A 16,957-nucleotide genomic window follows, 5' to 3' on the forward strand; every position below is an offset into this window, starting at 1 on the left:
CCTATTCTGTAAATAAATATTATATCGTCTAAGGAAACGCATTGGAAACTTCTTTGAGATGTGATGAACATCTTTTCCATTTCATACGATTGTGGAGTTTAGGGATTCGTAAAACCATACACCGAAATAACGAAGAAAGATTATTTGCACTTTATTTGTGTATCAAAATAGAGTATGTATTCATATCTTACATTAAATTGCCTCGAAGATAAATCTGTAAATACATACTAGAACATCTAATTGTAAAAATTACATTTTTTATTAATATTATTTTATTTGTAAAACAATACTTTGCGTGTGCCCTTATTTCACATGTGTACAATATTTATATTTTATAAAATATTATTATCAAAAATATCAATCATTTTTTTAAAGATCAGTTCATGAATACAGAAAATGCTCTATACGTAATACATAAAACAATCGCATAATATTAATACAGATACTGATAAATGTATAATAGATAAATACTTCCGTCAATTTCATAACGTTTTCGTTAAATTGCGTCATATAAAAATGTCCTTTAAAAGACGTTTTAATATAGATTATAGAACACCGACGTATACAGGATTGTTCTTAATTATATAACAATACTTTAGAGAGTGAATATAAAATAAGTTTCATATGAAAATAAGTTCAAGCTTCATTTTTTTAAGTTGTAATAAATCAAAGGAAATATTTAAAGTGTGCGTGTATATGACAACTCAAAAATTTATACTTATATATTCTTTACTTGCTTTATTCTAAATTCACATCTGAAGTATTGACATACAATTATGACATACACAGAACATCCCCTCTCCCTGTATACATACCTTCACATCATACCTCAATATCATACACAATAATACATTGTATGACATTAGTATTATGATAAAAAAGTGAACGTGGAATATCTTTGTCATACTTAAAGCTCCAGTTTTCTTACTACAGAATTGATATGTGAACTTTTTTCTTGCATTTTTTTTATGTTTGATAAAATGGATTGCTAAAATATATCTGATCTTATTTTTACGATCTTATTAATGATATAAATGTTCAGTCTAAATGTGACATTCCAGCAAAAATAAATCTTGTAACAATTGATTAATTTGCAGCTATTTATCAATGTAGGAACTGAAAAGAATTTCTATATGTTTTAATAATTATTGATTATGTGAGATGTGAAAAGATTAATTTATTTCGATTTATATTGTAAGAAAAATATTCCTAAATAATTTCTTAAATCATAATATTTTTAACGTTACAACTAAATATAATTACTGAAATGAAAACGGAAGACTCTGAAATAATTCACTTCAGAAAATTTACTGTAGCATTTGCAATTATAATGATTACTGATTTGCATTGAAAATTACGAATTAATTTTAGCATCTTAGTAATGTTATAGCAAACTTTCCCATGCAAGCTTATTAAAATTTTTAATGATTTTAACTATGATAATAACTATGATAACCTTGGCTGACTATTTATGATAAACATAATAAGACTATAAATTACTTTTAAGGAAAGGTTTGAGGTATTTATGAAAAGATTGGTTAACACTCTCCTGATTTAAAGGACTCTTCATTGCCTCGTCAAAGAGACGCTGATATACATTGCCGTCATATGCGCCAAGCGCGGATGCGAGGATCTCGTCACGAATATCAAATCCATCGACGATACCGACAGCATTTGGACGGATTGCAGCGAGCATCTCTTCGAAGCGTGCTTGAAGCGCCGGAACATCTTCATTATTCAAACATGAAAACTGTAATTGTAAAATATGACGTAACCGTATTAATGAAGTGATGATTCGGTCGAAATTACGATAATTTTAGTTTTAAATATAGTACTAACACGAAGAAAATCTCCAAGCCGTTGTAGTACCCAATATATCGAGTACAATTCACAAAGTTGCATCAAAACCTCGTGAAGCTGTTTGGATACGGATGTTAATCCTCTAACATTTTCAGCGAATCTCATTACTAAGAAACCTCGGCAATGAGATTCTGCGCAATGTGCTAATTCAATGCTAGTTTCATTCCATGCATCTTCTGGTGAAATACCACTACGTATTCTGCGGTCCATGTTTTCCGTTGCCAAACGAATTTTGCTATAAAACGTAAATTGTAGATTATAATAACAATGCTGTCTTTCGCTCATAAGTTTTCATATATAAATGTTAATTTTATGTGCATATATATATATATATGTGTGTGTGTGTGTGTGTGTGTGTATAAAGGAAATATATTTCTTTTATTTATATTTCCTATATGTATATTTACCCTGCGGCAACTGCTTGATGAGCTTGCACAATACATGTTAAAGTGTTTTTCCAAGGACGCTGTTTTACTGCACGTGAAAGAACAGCTAAATATTCAACAGTCGGAGGAAGCGGTTCACCGCCAATAGCTTGTCTCCAAGCTTTCACCAGATATCTAGCCGTTTGCAATAGCAAAACCGTGTTTTCGCCTTCGTAAGTGCAAGTAGCAGTTACTAAACCATAAGTCGCCGGCAAGTTGCTTGAATCCATATAACCGTGCCCACCACATGCCAATCGTAATTGCTCAATACCAGTAGCTCCGTCTGATGATGCAACTGCTTTTAGACAACATGCCAGAGCATGTAGCTGAAAAATATAATTTTATTTTTCTAGTAATAACAATACTTATTTAAATTCTAAATAAATCGGTACACGAAGTCTGAAACCATCAGTTTCTATATTTCTATTTTCATATAATATACCTCGGGTAATCTTTCTAGCTCTCCTTGATCTAATTCAGCTGTCACGTTGTTATACATCTCCCAAATCCATTCAGCGCACATTCGAAACGCGAAACACGCAGCAAGATTAGGAAACAATTTATATTGTTGAGTAACATAATCCATAATTTGTGATTCCGGCTCGCTGAAACAAATTAAAAAAGAAACATTTTAAATTCTGAATACTTTTAATCTAATCATTATCAATCGACTTTTAAACTAGTTCAAAAATAAAAGATTTAAAATAATTGTAATAAAATATAACTTGTATATTTTATAATTGAATGTCTTTATTGTGCACTTCATATAAAACTACATGTCCAACAGCATAAAATAATACAAAAGATAATGTAATAAGCTTTTTTAAATGATTATCGATATCTCGTTAATAATTTACTTTTTTATTACGTACTCAGGTTTTGTGAGACCCTGTCGTCTCACTGCGCTGTATCTGATAGCTATTGTAACCGCCTTCGATAGGTAGTTAGAAATATCGCGTACTAGTACTACTCGAACGAACATCATAGTACCGTAGGTAAGTTTATCGCTAGGCGCTTTCACATAAGTTCCATCTTCCAGCACCTAAAAATTCGGATAATTAAAACTTTAAACTTTTCTATATGAGACTTCTCCTTAAATAATCAATCGCGAATGTCTCATCCTCTTTTTTTTTCCGTTACCTGAGAATTTTTCATCAACATGTGCTCGCGCGGTATTCTAACGTTCTCGAAACCGAGAAAGCCATTATTAGTTGCATTCATTCCTAATTTGGTGCCGATTTCACCGATCTTTATCCCTGAGAACAAAGATAAATCTTTTAACGTAAGTCTCTTTGGTGTTTGTAAATACAATATTTAACAAAAGGTATAATAAAGTTTACATAAAATGCATTTATGATTTCACATACCTGATAAGGGTTCATGAGTGTTCTCATCTCTAAGTTGCACAATAAAAGCATGAATGCCTCTGCACTCTCCTTTCGTATATAATTGTGCAACGACAATTGCATAGTTCGCCGTATGACCCACTGTAAGTATTTTAATTCTATAAATCTTAAGAGTGATCTACTAAATATACCAATGTTAGTTTGAACAAAAAAAGTACTTACAACCACCAGGCCACCACTTGTATGATGTCAAAGTCGGACTATTTAATACAAATTCTTTAGTCCGAGAGTCGTAGGTCGCTGTAGTTTCTAAACCTCTAATAAATGTACCATGACCAAGCTCCGTCTAAGAACATATGGTTTTATTATTCTACAAATTACACAGTTTTAGAGTAAAAAATGTATGTAAAAATTATAAAATTATTATTATTTAATTATTAAAAATTATATAAATGATAAATTTGTGATTAAGTAACGTATAGTAAAAAACATACTTGGGCATAAGTACCAATGATATTGCAGCTCCAAGCCCTGGATATCCAATATCCTTGTTGCTCAACAGTACCCTGTCCCATAATAGTCGGTATAAACATCACATGGTGTAGTGTTAACGGATTACCATCCTTTAGTATCGCTGAGCCTAACATACCTCCTAAAATTTGTCTACAGAGCACCACAAATGCTTTTGTCAAATGACGCTTGTTTTTAGATTTGTAAAAATTTGCGTTTAACAAATATTTTTCTTCTCGTAAAACATTTAAACTTCGAATTAAATATTATTATAAGTGAATAATATATATTTTATAAATAATATAATTTGCTTGAAGTAAATGACATTTTCATTATAAAACATTAAACACTTCGAATTGAATATATTTTATATATATGTATACACACATACACGATTTCTTCAAAGTATAACGACTTAAAACACTATTTATTACATGTAGAAATATCTTACGAGAAAACGTCCATGCCACCTTTTCCCGAGTCATGTAACTGTTGCACCTTCTGTAACACTCGACATCCTTTCATTACTGCGCCTTCATAAATTTCTTTATGACTTTTGTACTTTGCAGGAATTCTGTCATGCAGAATCGGGTCACTTAGGAAGAAGTTTTCTGCAAATAAATTTGAATGACTTGAATATATATATATATTATATAAAATTTAATAAATACGTATAATTTAATAAATTTTTGTATTAACAATTGCAAATAAGCTGAGATAGCAATACGAGCTAAATCCAATTAATATGCTTAACATGTATGTTAAATTACATAATAATCGAATTGAATAATTAAACTAAACAATTTTAAATAATCAAATCAAATTAAATTTCTGTATAAAGCGACTTCTTTATATATAGAAAAAATTTCATTCTCGATAAAAATTGTCTAGTTTTGGCTTAAAATAAAAATAATTCTGTATTATATTAGTGAAGGATGGATAGAAGAAATATTATAATACTTACGATCGATTCACAATTGAGTTGTTTTTAGATAGAGTAATAATCTCCGCAAGTCATTCGCGGAATTTTCGATAATTTGCGTCAGTATTAGTAATCATAATAACAGATATACGTAGTAGTAAATTAATCGTAAAGTCTAACGTAAAAATATCAATATGAGATATTGTATTCATCTCATGTTGAACATTGAACAGAGAGCAGCTGCGCATATACAAAGACATTATGCAAAATATGTATGTTGTTATGTATTAATTACATATTACGCTCTTGTCAGTCTGTATCATTAAAAATCATAATTTTATATAAAATTTACTGTATCTTATAATGGATCTTAAATCTTTGGAATAACATTAGTGATTTTAATCTCAAGCAATATATATTCGAATGTTTTATAAAAGATAATACAAATATATTATAAAGGTGTAAAAAAATAAAAAATTTAATAGTTTGAATGTGTTTATATGCAACAAAACAATAAAATATCGTCAAAATTAATTACATGATAGGACCATATCATTTACAATTGAGATCCTTAAATTTATTATTCTCGCGTGTTTATATAAAATACTCCACAAAAATCGATTAACGCAAATAATAATAATTTTTATATAATGCTTTTTGTTCTTCACTTTGTCCCTATACATATGTATATATATATATATGTGTATATATTTTTATCTTTGTTGTGTAATACAATATTAAAATATAATTTTATATTTCCCCGAATTCTAATATGTCTATTAAAAAAATTGATAACGTAGCTGATAAACTAATAAATAACTTTTAGTTACAATTAAAACAATACAAAATAATAAATTAAATTAAAAACAGTAATATATGTGTACCTTGGCACAAATGACAAATAAGAATATATAAAAATATAATACTAAAGTCCATAGAATAAAGTACTGCAGAAACATTTAATATTATAAATATAAAAATAGAATAAATAAAAACTGAATTACTTTTTTACTTTACAAATAAATATATCTATTTTATAATAAGATTAACTCCGGCTAATGTGTACATATGTAAGACCATAATAAAATAAATGAATGAAATTACGGAAGATAACCCTCAAAAATGGACTTTTGGTGGCTCGGGATAAGAGACTTGTAGTGCCTATTATTATTAATCATTCATATATTAACTAGTAGTTTTTGAACATGGCTGGAGACACTACTGCGTCTCCTGATTGCCGGAAGATATAGAACGGCAAGAAAGTTCTTGTTGATGTCAAAGTTTAATAATCAAATGTTACAAGCTCATGACCTTAATTAAAGGTTTTTTTATAATAATTTAATGTTCATCATATTTATGACGTTTGCAAAAGTAAATATATTTATAAGTTGAAGGCTTTTGATAAGAAAAAACAAATGCCAAATCAGGCAGAGTGTAAGGTAGTTGTTAAAAGAAAGAATTTTTATAATATGATATTATACCAGATATTTTTTTATATTTATTATAAATTTACCGATGATTACATAACACACACACAGACAGTGTCCCATTTTTAAGCATACATGATGTCCTCAAATATCTCTTAAACAATGTATTTAAAAAAGGTCTCTCATATAAAAGTTGTATAGCTTGAGAAGATGCAAATAATACGTAATAAAAAAAAATTAATTAAAAAAATAAATTTTTTAAGATCATATGAAAATTATCATCACTTTTTAAAATGGAATTATATGAAGATTATTGCCATTTGTTTAAATGGAATAATTTTATTTTCCTCTAATTGTTCTGCATATAAAAATATTAAGAAGAGATCGATGAATCATTAATTTTCAAATTATTTTATATTTTCTTACATATATATTAAAATATCTCATTATATAATATAACATATCTCATTATACCTTAATCTGATATTTATAAACAAGAAATATAAAATCTTTTTAAATTTCGCGCGATAATTAATGTTATCAAGTTTTTTATATCTTATTTTGAAATTTATTAATCATATATCTCTACGTTAATAATTTGATACGTAGAATAATTAAACAAATCATTTCTGTAAAAAATTCCATTTAAAAAGTATCGATAATCTTTATAGAATCATAATCACCAATTTTTCCGTCATTAATTTATTCGCGACTTCTTAAATTATAAAACATTTTTCTTTAAAAAATTAAATATACAATATTCAAGATATAATTTTGAATAAAGATGAATATATTATATATGTACACACACAAAATTGATGTGTAAACATATGTAGCATATCGAAAATATATAGAAAAATAATTGTTTATAAAACAATTACTAAAATCGGTATATTATAAAAACTGTTATTAAGAATATTATTATCCAAAAAGATAATTCATTCGTGTGATCGAATACAAGCAACCGAAAGAATACTCGGTAATAAAGTATAAACTTTCACACTTTTACCTATACTATTTCTTAATACATTTCCCAGAAGATACCTTAGAAAGTTGTTTCTGAGGTACCTTTCTACTCGTGATAAACAGTACAATTATTCGCGTTTTAAAAGCATTATTCCTTGCAATTTGCGATACAATTTTTTTCTATTTCCAGTTATAATTAAGTTATGTATTTGTTTTTCTTATTTTCTTTTCTCCCCACAGAATAGAAAATGATAAGTGTTATCACAAGATAGAGAGAAAGGCGGGAGGAGGGGATGCTTACACAATCACAAATAAATCCAAGAATAAATGTAATATAAATCTAATTTGTGTAAGATAATATAGATCTCGGAACAGAATGTGATGTGTGAGCTCTCGCGTTTTATTGCGAAAAAGCGAGTACATATAATATCTGATAAATAAAAATTATCAATAGTCGAAAGATTGGGCGTTAACATGTCACATAGCTTCTCGCAATGATAAGAAAAGACGAGGATATTACGTCACGTAATGTATAATAAACCCATGACGAGCAATGCATGCGAATTAATCAGCAAGATCAACGAGTTCAGACGACAAACCTAGCTCATGCCGATGAGATGTCTTCGCCTTACTACCATCCCAGAAATTCGTAAGCTCCATGGAATCGAAGCTGCATCTCTCGCGCTCGCGCCGCAGATCAGCGTTGATCGTTACCATCATTATTAGCTGATTATAGGAAAACGTCGCACCAGAACATCTGCCAATAACAACTGCTGTTCACGTGAACTACTCCGGCCGACTCTCCTACGCGATCACGTCACAGTGTCGCACTTACAATTGATAACAAATGCACTGACCTAACTGTGCCTAACTGACGGTGACGGACTGACGATACCACAGGCTGATACGAGCAGTGCGACTCTCTGTCGCTCTCTGTCTGTGTTAGGCGTGTTGGTACTTTTAACAGCTCACTCACTGAGCGCTCAGTGAGCGGTCGTGCTTCTGGATGCATCCAATGGGTGTGTTCAGCGGACTCAAGTTGAATGAGCGCTCGCTGTTATTGGTGCATTCTTCTAGATCTAAAATTCTGATTGGATGATCTGAAAGAATACACCAATAACAGCGAGCGCTCACTCAACTGTTGAGTCCGCTGAACGCGCCCAATGAATGCGGCTAAAACGAAGGACGCATGCGCGCGCGAATAACTTGACCAACATCGCCATCTGAAGTATCTGAACTTCTTATTTCTTTTTATCTATTTTCTCCGCACTTTCTCTCTCGCCCCTTCTCTAGCTCATTCCTTTATCGATAAAATGTTAACAATAGTCAGTTAAAATTTCAGTATCCATAGCGTATATTTCGAGTATATATAATGTTTCTTTTTAAATTTTAACTCCAAATATAAATAGGTATTTAAGAGTATCTTCCATTTATAACACAAGTCGAGAGACGCAAGTATCGTTCTGTCTTTGTTACTCGTGGAATGCATTAAGATAACGACATTTGAATGCTGTATGAGAAAGATAAGGGAGAGAGAGAGAGAGAGAGAGAGAGAGAAATTTAAATAGAAAGTTACTGGGCAATTTATTACTTAGGGCTTAGAGCTCTCTTTTTCGAAGAAAGTTTTGAACCTGGTGATACACTGATGCAATATGTTGGAGTAAACAAACTATATATTCGTTTCACTCCAACTTATTGCATCAGTGGGGCAGTGTATACACGTACAGTACACTAGTTCAGGTTCAGAACTTTCTTTGAAAAAGAACTAATCTCGGGCATGCCCTTCCTTTTGTCAACAAGATCAGTTGCATTTTACTGTATTCAGTATTGTTACAGATTCGCAGAATGTCTCTGCTAGTTCGAAGATGCAAATTCTGGTATCCAACGCTAGTAAACAAGCTAAAGCTTCATAAATTACACGCTTGGTCGTTAACTAACCTGATTTGGACTTCAAGAAGTTTTTGCAATGCACACGCGAAACCGAGTATTTTAGATGATAGAGCTAAAAAGTTTTTAGATTATCTCATGAATGAATACAGAAATAAGTCTTGGCAAAGTAATAACTTTATCGATTTTGTCGATTTAAATGCTTCCAGTAATTTATTTAACGAAAGAGTACAACTTGTAGAAAATATTCAAAATTTAGATGATTTAGGTAAATAAAGTATGTTCAGAATGACAATTGATATTATTTACAATAATTTACAACAAAAATTTTTTTCGTAGGGCAACAAGATGCAGAAATAAAAAAGTTAGCGGAAAAAGAAAAGGAGTTGTACGAAGAACAATTAAATGAACTTGATGAAAGTCTGTTGCATATGATACTAGCAAACATGTGCAAAGATTTTTACAGTAACATCATAGTTGAAATAACAGCAGGTGTTGGTGGTCAGGAAGCAATGCTGTTTGTCAAAGACTTGTATGATATGTACATAGGTTACGCCAAGTATTTAGATTTGGATTACGATGTGATAGACATAGAGATGACTGATAATAAGGGTATTAGACACGTCAGTATTATGATGTCTGGTGATCAAGTTAACAAGTTTCAACACGAAGGTGGTGTACACCGAGTACAACGGGTACCAGCCACAGAAAGATTAGGCAGAGTACATACCAGTATTGCCTCAGTGGCAATTTTGCCAGTGCCATCAGAAATACAAATAGCGATTAATGAGAAAGATCTAAAAATAGAGACAAAAAGATCGTCTGGCGCAGGTGGTCAACATGTGAACACTACAGATTCTGCAGTGAGAATAACGCATTTACCAAGCGGGCTCAGCGTAAGTTGCCAAATACATAGAACGCAAGGTAAGAATAAAAAAATTGCGATGGACAAACTGAGGAGTATCCTGTATGAGCAGCAATTAAATAAGCAAACGTCATTCGTGAGTAAATTACGAGAGAAACAAATGGGATTAGGATTCAGGAACGAGAAGATCAGGACATATAATTATAATCAGGATCGTGTGACTGACCATAGGCTAAATCAGAATGGGACTTTCTACAACTTGATACAGTTCATGCAAGGTGGAGCAGCTCTAGAGGAATTGGAGAAAAGATTGTGTGATCACATACGGACAGAGATGTTGCTAGAAGTTATAAAAAAATTGGAGACACAATCGAATTAATGTTAATCCATTCTAGATTATTATTTTGATATAAAAGATTGTATAGGATTTGTTTTACATAGGCAAGCCATTGTACAGAACACATACTCAAATATATGTAGTAATATATACTAACACATTCTCATTTAATCGAGATGTTATTCCTCTTATTTGATGATAAGACAGACTGACGACTTACTTTTATATATGTATACACATACACACATATATTTGCAGAATTCACTGATAAACATATAGAATTTTGTATTTATTTTTATCATGATTATGTAACGTGTAAAGCAACTTTACTTATTTCATTAAATACAAAAGTACAAATACAATAATATACAAAATTCATATGTTCATAATTTCATTTTCGAAGCTTTTTCTTAATTCTTAAGAATCACGAAAAAGATCCTCTTGTCATTGATAAAGACATATTTCTTTCTATATTTGAATTCCATATGCCTTATCTTTGTTCAGGCCTAAGCAGATTGCACATGATATCGCTATCTGAAGAGGCTTCAATATGCAGCACAATAACGATCCCATGAAAAGTTCTATTATTTCTTCATTTAAATAATCTAAACTTATCTAAAATTTTAAATAGGGACTTTTTTGTACTTGTGCAGATATGCAAACTCTGAAGCAGCTACTTATCAGATATTAATTCCGCCCTCTTTTCTTATTTCTTCATTCAGGAAATTTACTTTCTCATCCTTTTCATTTTCTAATTAAACAAAAATATTTACATAATTATTATGTTTCTAAATATTAATTTACAAAAGTAAAATATAAAATTAATACCTCTCAGGTCTGATTTTATATCATCTTCTTTCTTTGTATTAATGTTCATAATACGCATGTCCATTTCTTGACCTTTTTCTAAACGCAGCCGCTTCGTAGATCCCTTTAATATAAAAAAAAATGTCAAAATTCAATATCTGCATATAGTGCTAATAATACACTTTTTTAAATTAATCGAGTATTGGATTATTATAAAGGTTACTACCTTGTATGATCTGTTATCTCTTCGTCCACCTTCACCTTCATCTTCACTATCACTATATTCATTCTCATGTTGTATTCTCTTATCTAAATCACGTTGAGGCAGTCTTTCATCAAGATTCATCTTTTCTTCACTTTCTGAATCTTCAATAACAGCACCATCCTCTGGTATTGCCTGAACTTGTACGCCGGGTGCATGAGGTAGCATTCTCAAGTTTTCAAACAACCTTGTTCTAAGGTAAAAAAAAAAAAACGAATAATGAATTAGTTAGTATTATATAAAAGTAAAAACAAATTACACATAGAATGGAAAATTGGAACTTACTTAATTTTATCGAGATATTCGGAAGTATTTTGATTTGTCATATTTGAAGGACTAATATGCAATTTAAAGTCAGGACCAAAATATTCAAAGTAATCGTTATATGGAAGTTCATTAGCGATTTCACATCCGAGAGCCACTGATGTTTCATATGTCCAACATCTAGATACATTTCTGATAGTATAACCACCACCTCCCACCATTAAGAAAGGTAAATTATATCTCTTCACAAACTCTACACATTTACCATGGCCTCTCACAGTTAAATTGAAACATCCCAATCGATCACCTATATTGATTAATTTGCATATACATTGAGAATTATGTAATTTTATTGCAATATATAATTGCTGTTTAAAAAAATCTTACCTGTCAGTGAGTCTGCTCCACACTGTAAAACAACAGCAGAAGGTTGAAATGTCTCCATCACTTTAGAGATGATAGGAACAAATATTGATTCGTAGCTTTCATCATCCATACCATCTCTTAAAGGTATATTAACCGCATAGTACTTTCCCTGTTAATTATTGACAAAAAAAACCATATATATTTAGTAAAACGATTAAAATTTCAGATAAATAGCTATAAATATACTATATCATTACAATATTTTAATATTTTTTTTTACCTTTCCTGCTCCCATATCACGAAGATCTCCCGTTCCAGGGAAATATTCGCCATACTTATGAAATGAGACCGTCATTACTCTATCTGTTGTATAAAAAGCTTCCTCTACTCCGTCGCCATGATGAACATCAATGTCAATATACAAAACTCTCTGATGATATTTTAGCAGTTCCAAGATCCCAAGTACAATATCATTTACATAGCAAAAACCAGAAGCTTCGCTCTTCTTTGCATGATGTAAGCCACCACCCCAATTAATACAAATTTCTGAGGCTTGCTTGTTGAGTTTAACAGCAGCAGCTACAGATCCACCAGCTGATAATTGGCAAAATTCGTACAAACCATCGAAAACAGGACAGTCTTCCCCTACATTAACTATCCCAGAAAGAAAAAAATATTAAAATTTTTTCAAAAAACATCATGTCAATCAATCATCATTATTTAACAATAATGTCTTACATCGTTGCATTTGTTTATTGTATTCTCCCATATTATCTGGCCGTATTGATCTCAAAAATCTGATGTAGTCATCACTATGAAATTTTGTCATTTCTTCTGCTGTAGCTTTATGAGGTCGCTAAACAATAACAAAATGTAAATATATTATAATAAACACATTCTAAATAAATATATTTTGATAGAAAATTATAAACAAGTAAAAGATGAACATATAAATGAAAGATAATCATAAAAATGTACTTACATATATTTCCATCTTTCTATAAAGACCATAATTCAAGAGTAGATTATGCGTCATGCGTATACGATGTGGCTTCATAGGATGTCCTTGACCATAATAATAATTTCCGATATCACCTAGACAAATTGAAAAAAGAACATACATAAATTAATCAAAGCAATATATAAAGGATTTCAAATTTTTCATTATCATTAAATGATACATTTCAGTGAAGACTACAGCATACCGAAATACATTTGAGAATCTTTCGCCACTTTCTACAAAAACTGTATTATTTTCTATTATGCTGATTAAATTATTGATTCATACAGAAAATATTTTTCGGAATAAGCAAGATATATAAAAAACATAACTGCATTATTATAGTTCATTGTAATTACACTTGGATATACATGGATATATGATAGCTATGTAACCAAGAACGGCTGACGCTACGGTCGCGCGATAGCACGGTTGAGAGTCTGTCGGCTTAACCATGCGAAAATCGTATTATCAAACGTAATGAGCATACAAATCTCAGTCTACAGCGCCGAGACAATCGTGTTTCGTACTATCTGTCATCTATCAAGCGGAAAATAGACTGATTAGTGGCCGAATGTTAAGCGAGATAAAATACTTAGATGTGCAACATATTTCGACGAGGTTCCAAGGTATGTTTCTGTGGTTTTATGGCACTCTTTGAGTACTTACTATCATAGTAATAACAGACACGTTTCTTAAATGGCTGCATGGCCATTTCTATGGATTCTGCTCTCGTCACAATCGGATGAAACTGGATGAAACACTTGATACAGAATTAAACGAAGATCATGGGTAGTGGCTTATACTGACAACTGTACACAACTATACCCCAATATACATGTGTCGTTTAAATTCGCCAGAATTCGCTTCCATTCGCTTGCACCCTGAAGTCGTGAGCAGGGGAAACTCTCCCTCCCCTCTTTAAAGATGCGTCCGAGTTCCAGCGACATCTAGGTTAGAACTAAATTCAGTCACATGACTGCTTGATAAAGTTGCGCTAAATTCAAATCGTACACTCGAGAAAATATCCTGGAGTACTTCCCACTTCTTTTGATTTTTAAACGTCTCTAACAGATAAAAGATTAAATATAAGTTTAAAAAATTACTGGAACGTTATAATCAATATTAATATTATTATGGTGGTTATCAATATTACCACAAATATTATATATAAATATACAACTAAAAAAAGGAGGAAATAAAAAGTACTACAATCGAGATTGTTACAGACCGCAAAACTGATCTCTTAAATCTGTGATGTCTCGGACGTGAGACTAGCTGAACATATATTATCTAAATCAATGTAAATACACTATTGCAATTGATTTTAACATATACTATGATTTTAATCCAATGGTTTTAATATGACTTTTTCTTTATTGTTTGAGATTGTACATAAAATCTGTTAATTTGATGGTGACTTTATCTCAAATATGTGAAGAGGAATAATAATTTTGTATACTGAGGATGACTCTAAAGTAGAGTCGAACGTTCATTGACTTTTTAAAGAATAAATGAATTAATGCATATTATTAACCACGCTAACTCTCATTTGCCCGATCTTTGGATCTATTTTTATTTGATTTATTTCAAGAAGAATTTATAAGAAGATTTATCATGATCTCTTAAAATTTTCAGAAATGTACGCAGAGTGGAAAAGTGGCAGAAAACCAGGAAAACAGAACAGATATTATGTACGTAAAAAAGGAAGGGATAGTGAATAGAAGTATAATTGAGAGGGGTTTAAGTAAAATCCAGTCTTCTCTTGAAAAGTTGTCATTTTGATACGAAAACGACCTTGTTTTACATAGGCAAGCCGTTGTACATAGCAAATTGTAATAAACTCTATGTAATACAAACAACATCCCCTGTTCCCCGAACGGAACTCGTTCCCGCGACGAGGCCACCATCCGAGAATCGGAGTTCAGCGGTAATATAATAGAACGTTCGGTGATTTATTCGATAAACATACAACAAGATCTCATATTGCTCTTTTTTTTTCTTTTTGTCTTAACCGCGTGTCCAAAGGCACACACTTTTTTTACACACACACATGTCAATATAATACAGCGATTTACAAAATTAACGTTTCGTAATGTTCTGTAGATGTTGAATGGCGCGTCGCCATTGGTTTATAATGTACAAAGCGAGTGTATCATAGTGTATTTGTGAATATGCACCGTAGTACGCGACCCTGCTTCGACGACTAGAAAAATCTATGTCTCAATAAGTGTTAGCATTTGAACTGACTAGATCGACTCTAGAATATTGGAGTTTCCTTGTACCATTCAATTGTCTTATCTACATATAATGAAAATGTCAAAGTCGGTTGAGATACTTTGATCTTCGGAACGTATTCTGATATTCAGTAAAATTTATTTTCCAATTCTTAAAAAAAAACAAATTCTTCTAATAATACCAGATGTATTTAAAAATCATTAAAGAAATCTCGACTATTTTGACATATTATATATACTCGATCCTAGAAATGCTTCCAGACAATTACGCATATTTGGACATACTCAGTTTTATATCCAGATAATTGCATCATAATTGCTTAAATAATATGAAAATACGGCACAAATGTATGTAACTTCGTGTATTAAGACATTCATGACGCCTAGTATATTTTTCATTTCTTGTTTTGGATCTAATAGCTTATTTTCAATTCGAGTGCAAAGTATTACAAATAAAATAGTACAAATTAAATATAATTGATAGGAATTTATCCAAATTTGCATACTTAATGTAAAGGGCTGATTTCTGTCGATTTTTTTAAATTCGATCTTTATAATAAATTAAACTTAATATACCTCCCAGGTCAAAAACTAATTGAGCTATACTAGTTGTTAGAAATATATATAAATTTATTATTAATAATTACATCGGTATATACGGAAAAGTTTCGACTTCACAGAGTCCTCAACAATCGCAACCGAATTCTTAAAAATGAATTAATTTTTTTTTTCTTTTTATATTATTTTTTTAATTTTTTTGGTATATTGCGAAGAATATTACAAGTCGGCGTTTCGTCCCAGCCTCCACTACTAGATTCATCAGTAAGATAACGTAGTGGAAACCTACCTTAGACGCCGGTGTAAATTATTAAATTATTCTTTATAATACATATAATAAAACTCACTTAACAAAATCATTCAATGAATCGCATTTTTTTCTATTTTATGATCGAAAATGTGGCAGCAAACGATCCTACGCTAAGCGTTTTAATTCTGATTATCTAATCTGATTTGATGATCGATAACAATGGAAGGAAATTTTGTATCTTAGCACATTTTGATATCAATTACGTTCGCCACATTTGATTGGTCGCATAGAAATTGGATGTACCGGGCAAGGGAGCAAGGAAGATCAAAGATAGCATATTAAATTCGTCTAGAACTCGATTGCACCCATATTATAATAACAAGATCGCAGTAACGAGAGGCAGAGAGCATAAAATATCTCAAAATACTTATGATCAGGATTGATATATTGGAGAAAGATCAAAATTTAATATAAAAGAAATTTTGAAAAGAGAGAAATGGTTATTACTAATTTACTTTCATTATTTCTCTCTTACTAAATTCTCCATTTACTCAAATTTTCTTTTGTTTTAAAATTAAATAAAATTATATGAATTCTAACAAGAAAAAACAATTCCTTGATTGAAAAACAATTCTTGTACTTCGTACAAGAAAAAACAATTCCTTGAT

At 30.8% G+C, this 16,957-nt stretch overlaps 3 protein-coding genes across 3 annotated transcripts; 1 reads left to right on the top strand and 2 right to left on the bottom strand.

Moving 5' to 3' along the window:
• Positions 1-1,404: 1,404 nt before the first annotated feature.
• Positions 1,405-8,376, bottom strand: LOC108778356 (probable peroxisomal acyl-coenzyme A oxidase 1). Its single transcript, XM_018545520.1, has 12 exons — positions 8,314-8,376; positions 8,056-8,213; positions 4,593-4,752; positions 4,126-4,294; positions 3,854-3,977; positions 3,653-3,772; positions 3,426-3,541; positions 3,158-3,327; positions 2,728-2,890; positions 2,268-2,611; positions 1,840-2,095; positions 1,405-1,750 (listed from the first exon to the last, which is right to left on the bottom strand). Exons 2-12 carry the CDS (start codon positions 8,174-8,176, stop codon positions 1,490-1,492), a joined length of 2,004 nt encoding a protein of 667 aa, XP_018401022.1. The 5' UTR covers positions 8,177-8,213; positions 8,314-8,376; the 3' UTR covers positions 1,405-1,489.
• Positions 8,377-9,207: 831 nt separating this feature from the next.
• On the top strand, positions 9,208-10,671 carry mRF1 (mitochondrial translation release factor 1). Its single transcript, XM_018545579.1, is given in 2 exon segments — positions 9,208-9,620; positions 9,692-10,671. Coding segments are annotated over 2 exon segments (1,215 nt in total). The 5' UTR covers positions 9,208-9,301; the 3' UTR covers positions 10,588-10,671.
• Positions 10,672-10,919: 248 nt separating this feature from the next.
• On the bottom strand, positions 10,920-14,061 carry LOC108778320 (histone deacetylase Rpd3). The gene is made up of 9 exons (XM_018545460.1): positions 13,914-14,061; positions 13,227-13,339; positions 12,983-13,100; positions 12,525-12,898; positions 12,266-12,413; positions 11,900-12,185; positions 11,579-11,807; positions 11,374-11,476; positions 10,920-11,296 (listed from the first exon to the last, which is right to left on the bottom strand). Exons 1-9 carry the CDS (start codon positions 13,957-13,959, stop codon positions 11,226-11,228), a joined length of 1,488 nt encoding a protein of 495 aa, XP_018400962.1. The 5' UTR covers positions 13,960-14,061; the 3' UTR covers positions 10,920-11,225.
• Between the last annotated feature and the right edge of the window lie 2,896 nt (positions 14,062-16,957).

The sequence above is a fragment of the Cyphomyrmex costatus genome, unplaced genomic scaffold (assembly GCF_001594065.2).
Source record: "Cyphomyrmex costatus isolate MS0001 unplaced genomic scaffold, Ccosl1.0 scaffold5, whole genome shotgun sequence".
NCBI lineage: Eukaryota > Metazoa > Arthropoda > Insecta > Hymenoptera > Formicidae > Cyphomyrmex > Cyphomyrmex costatus.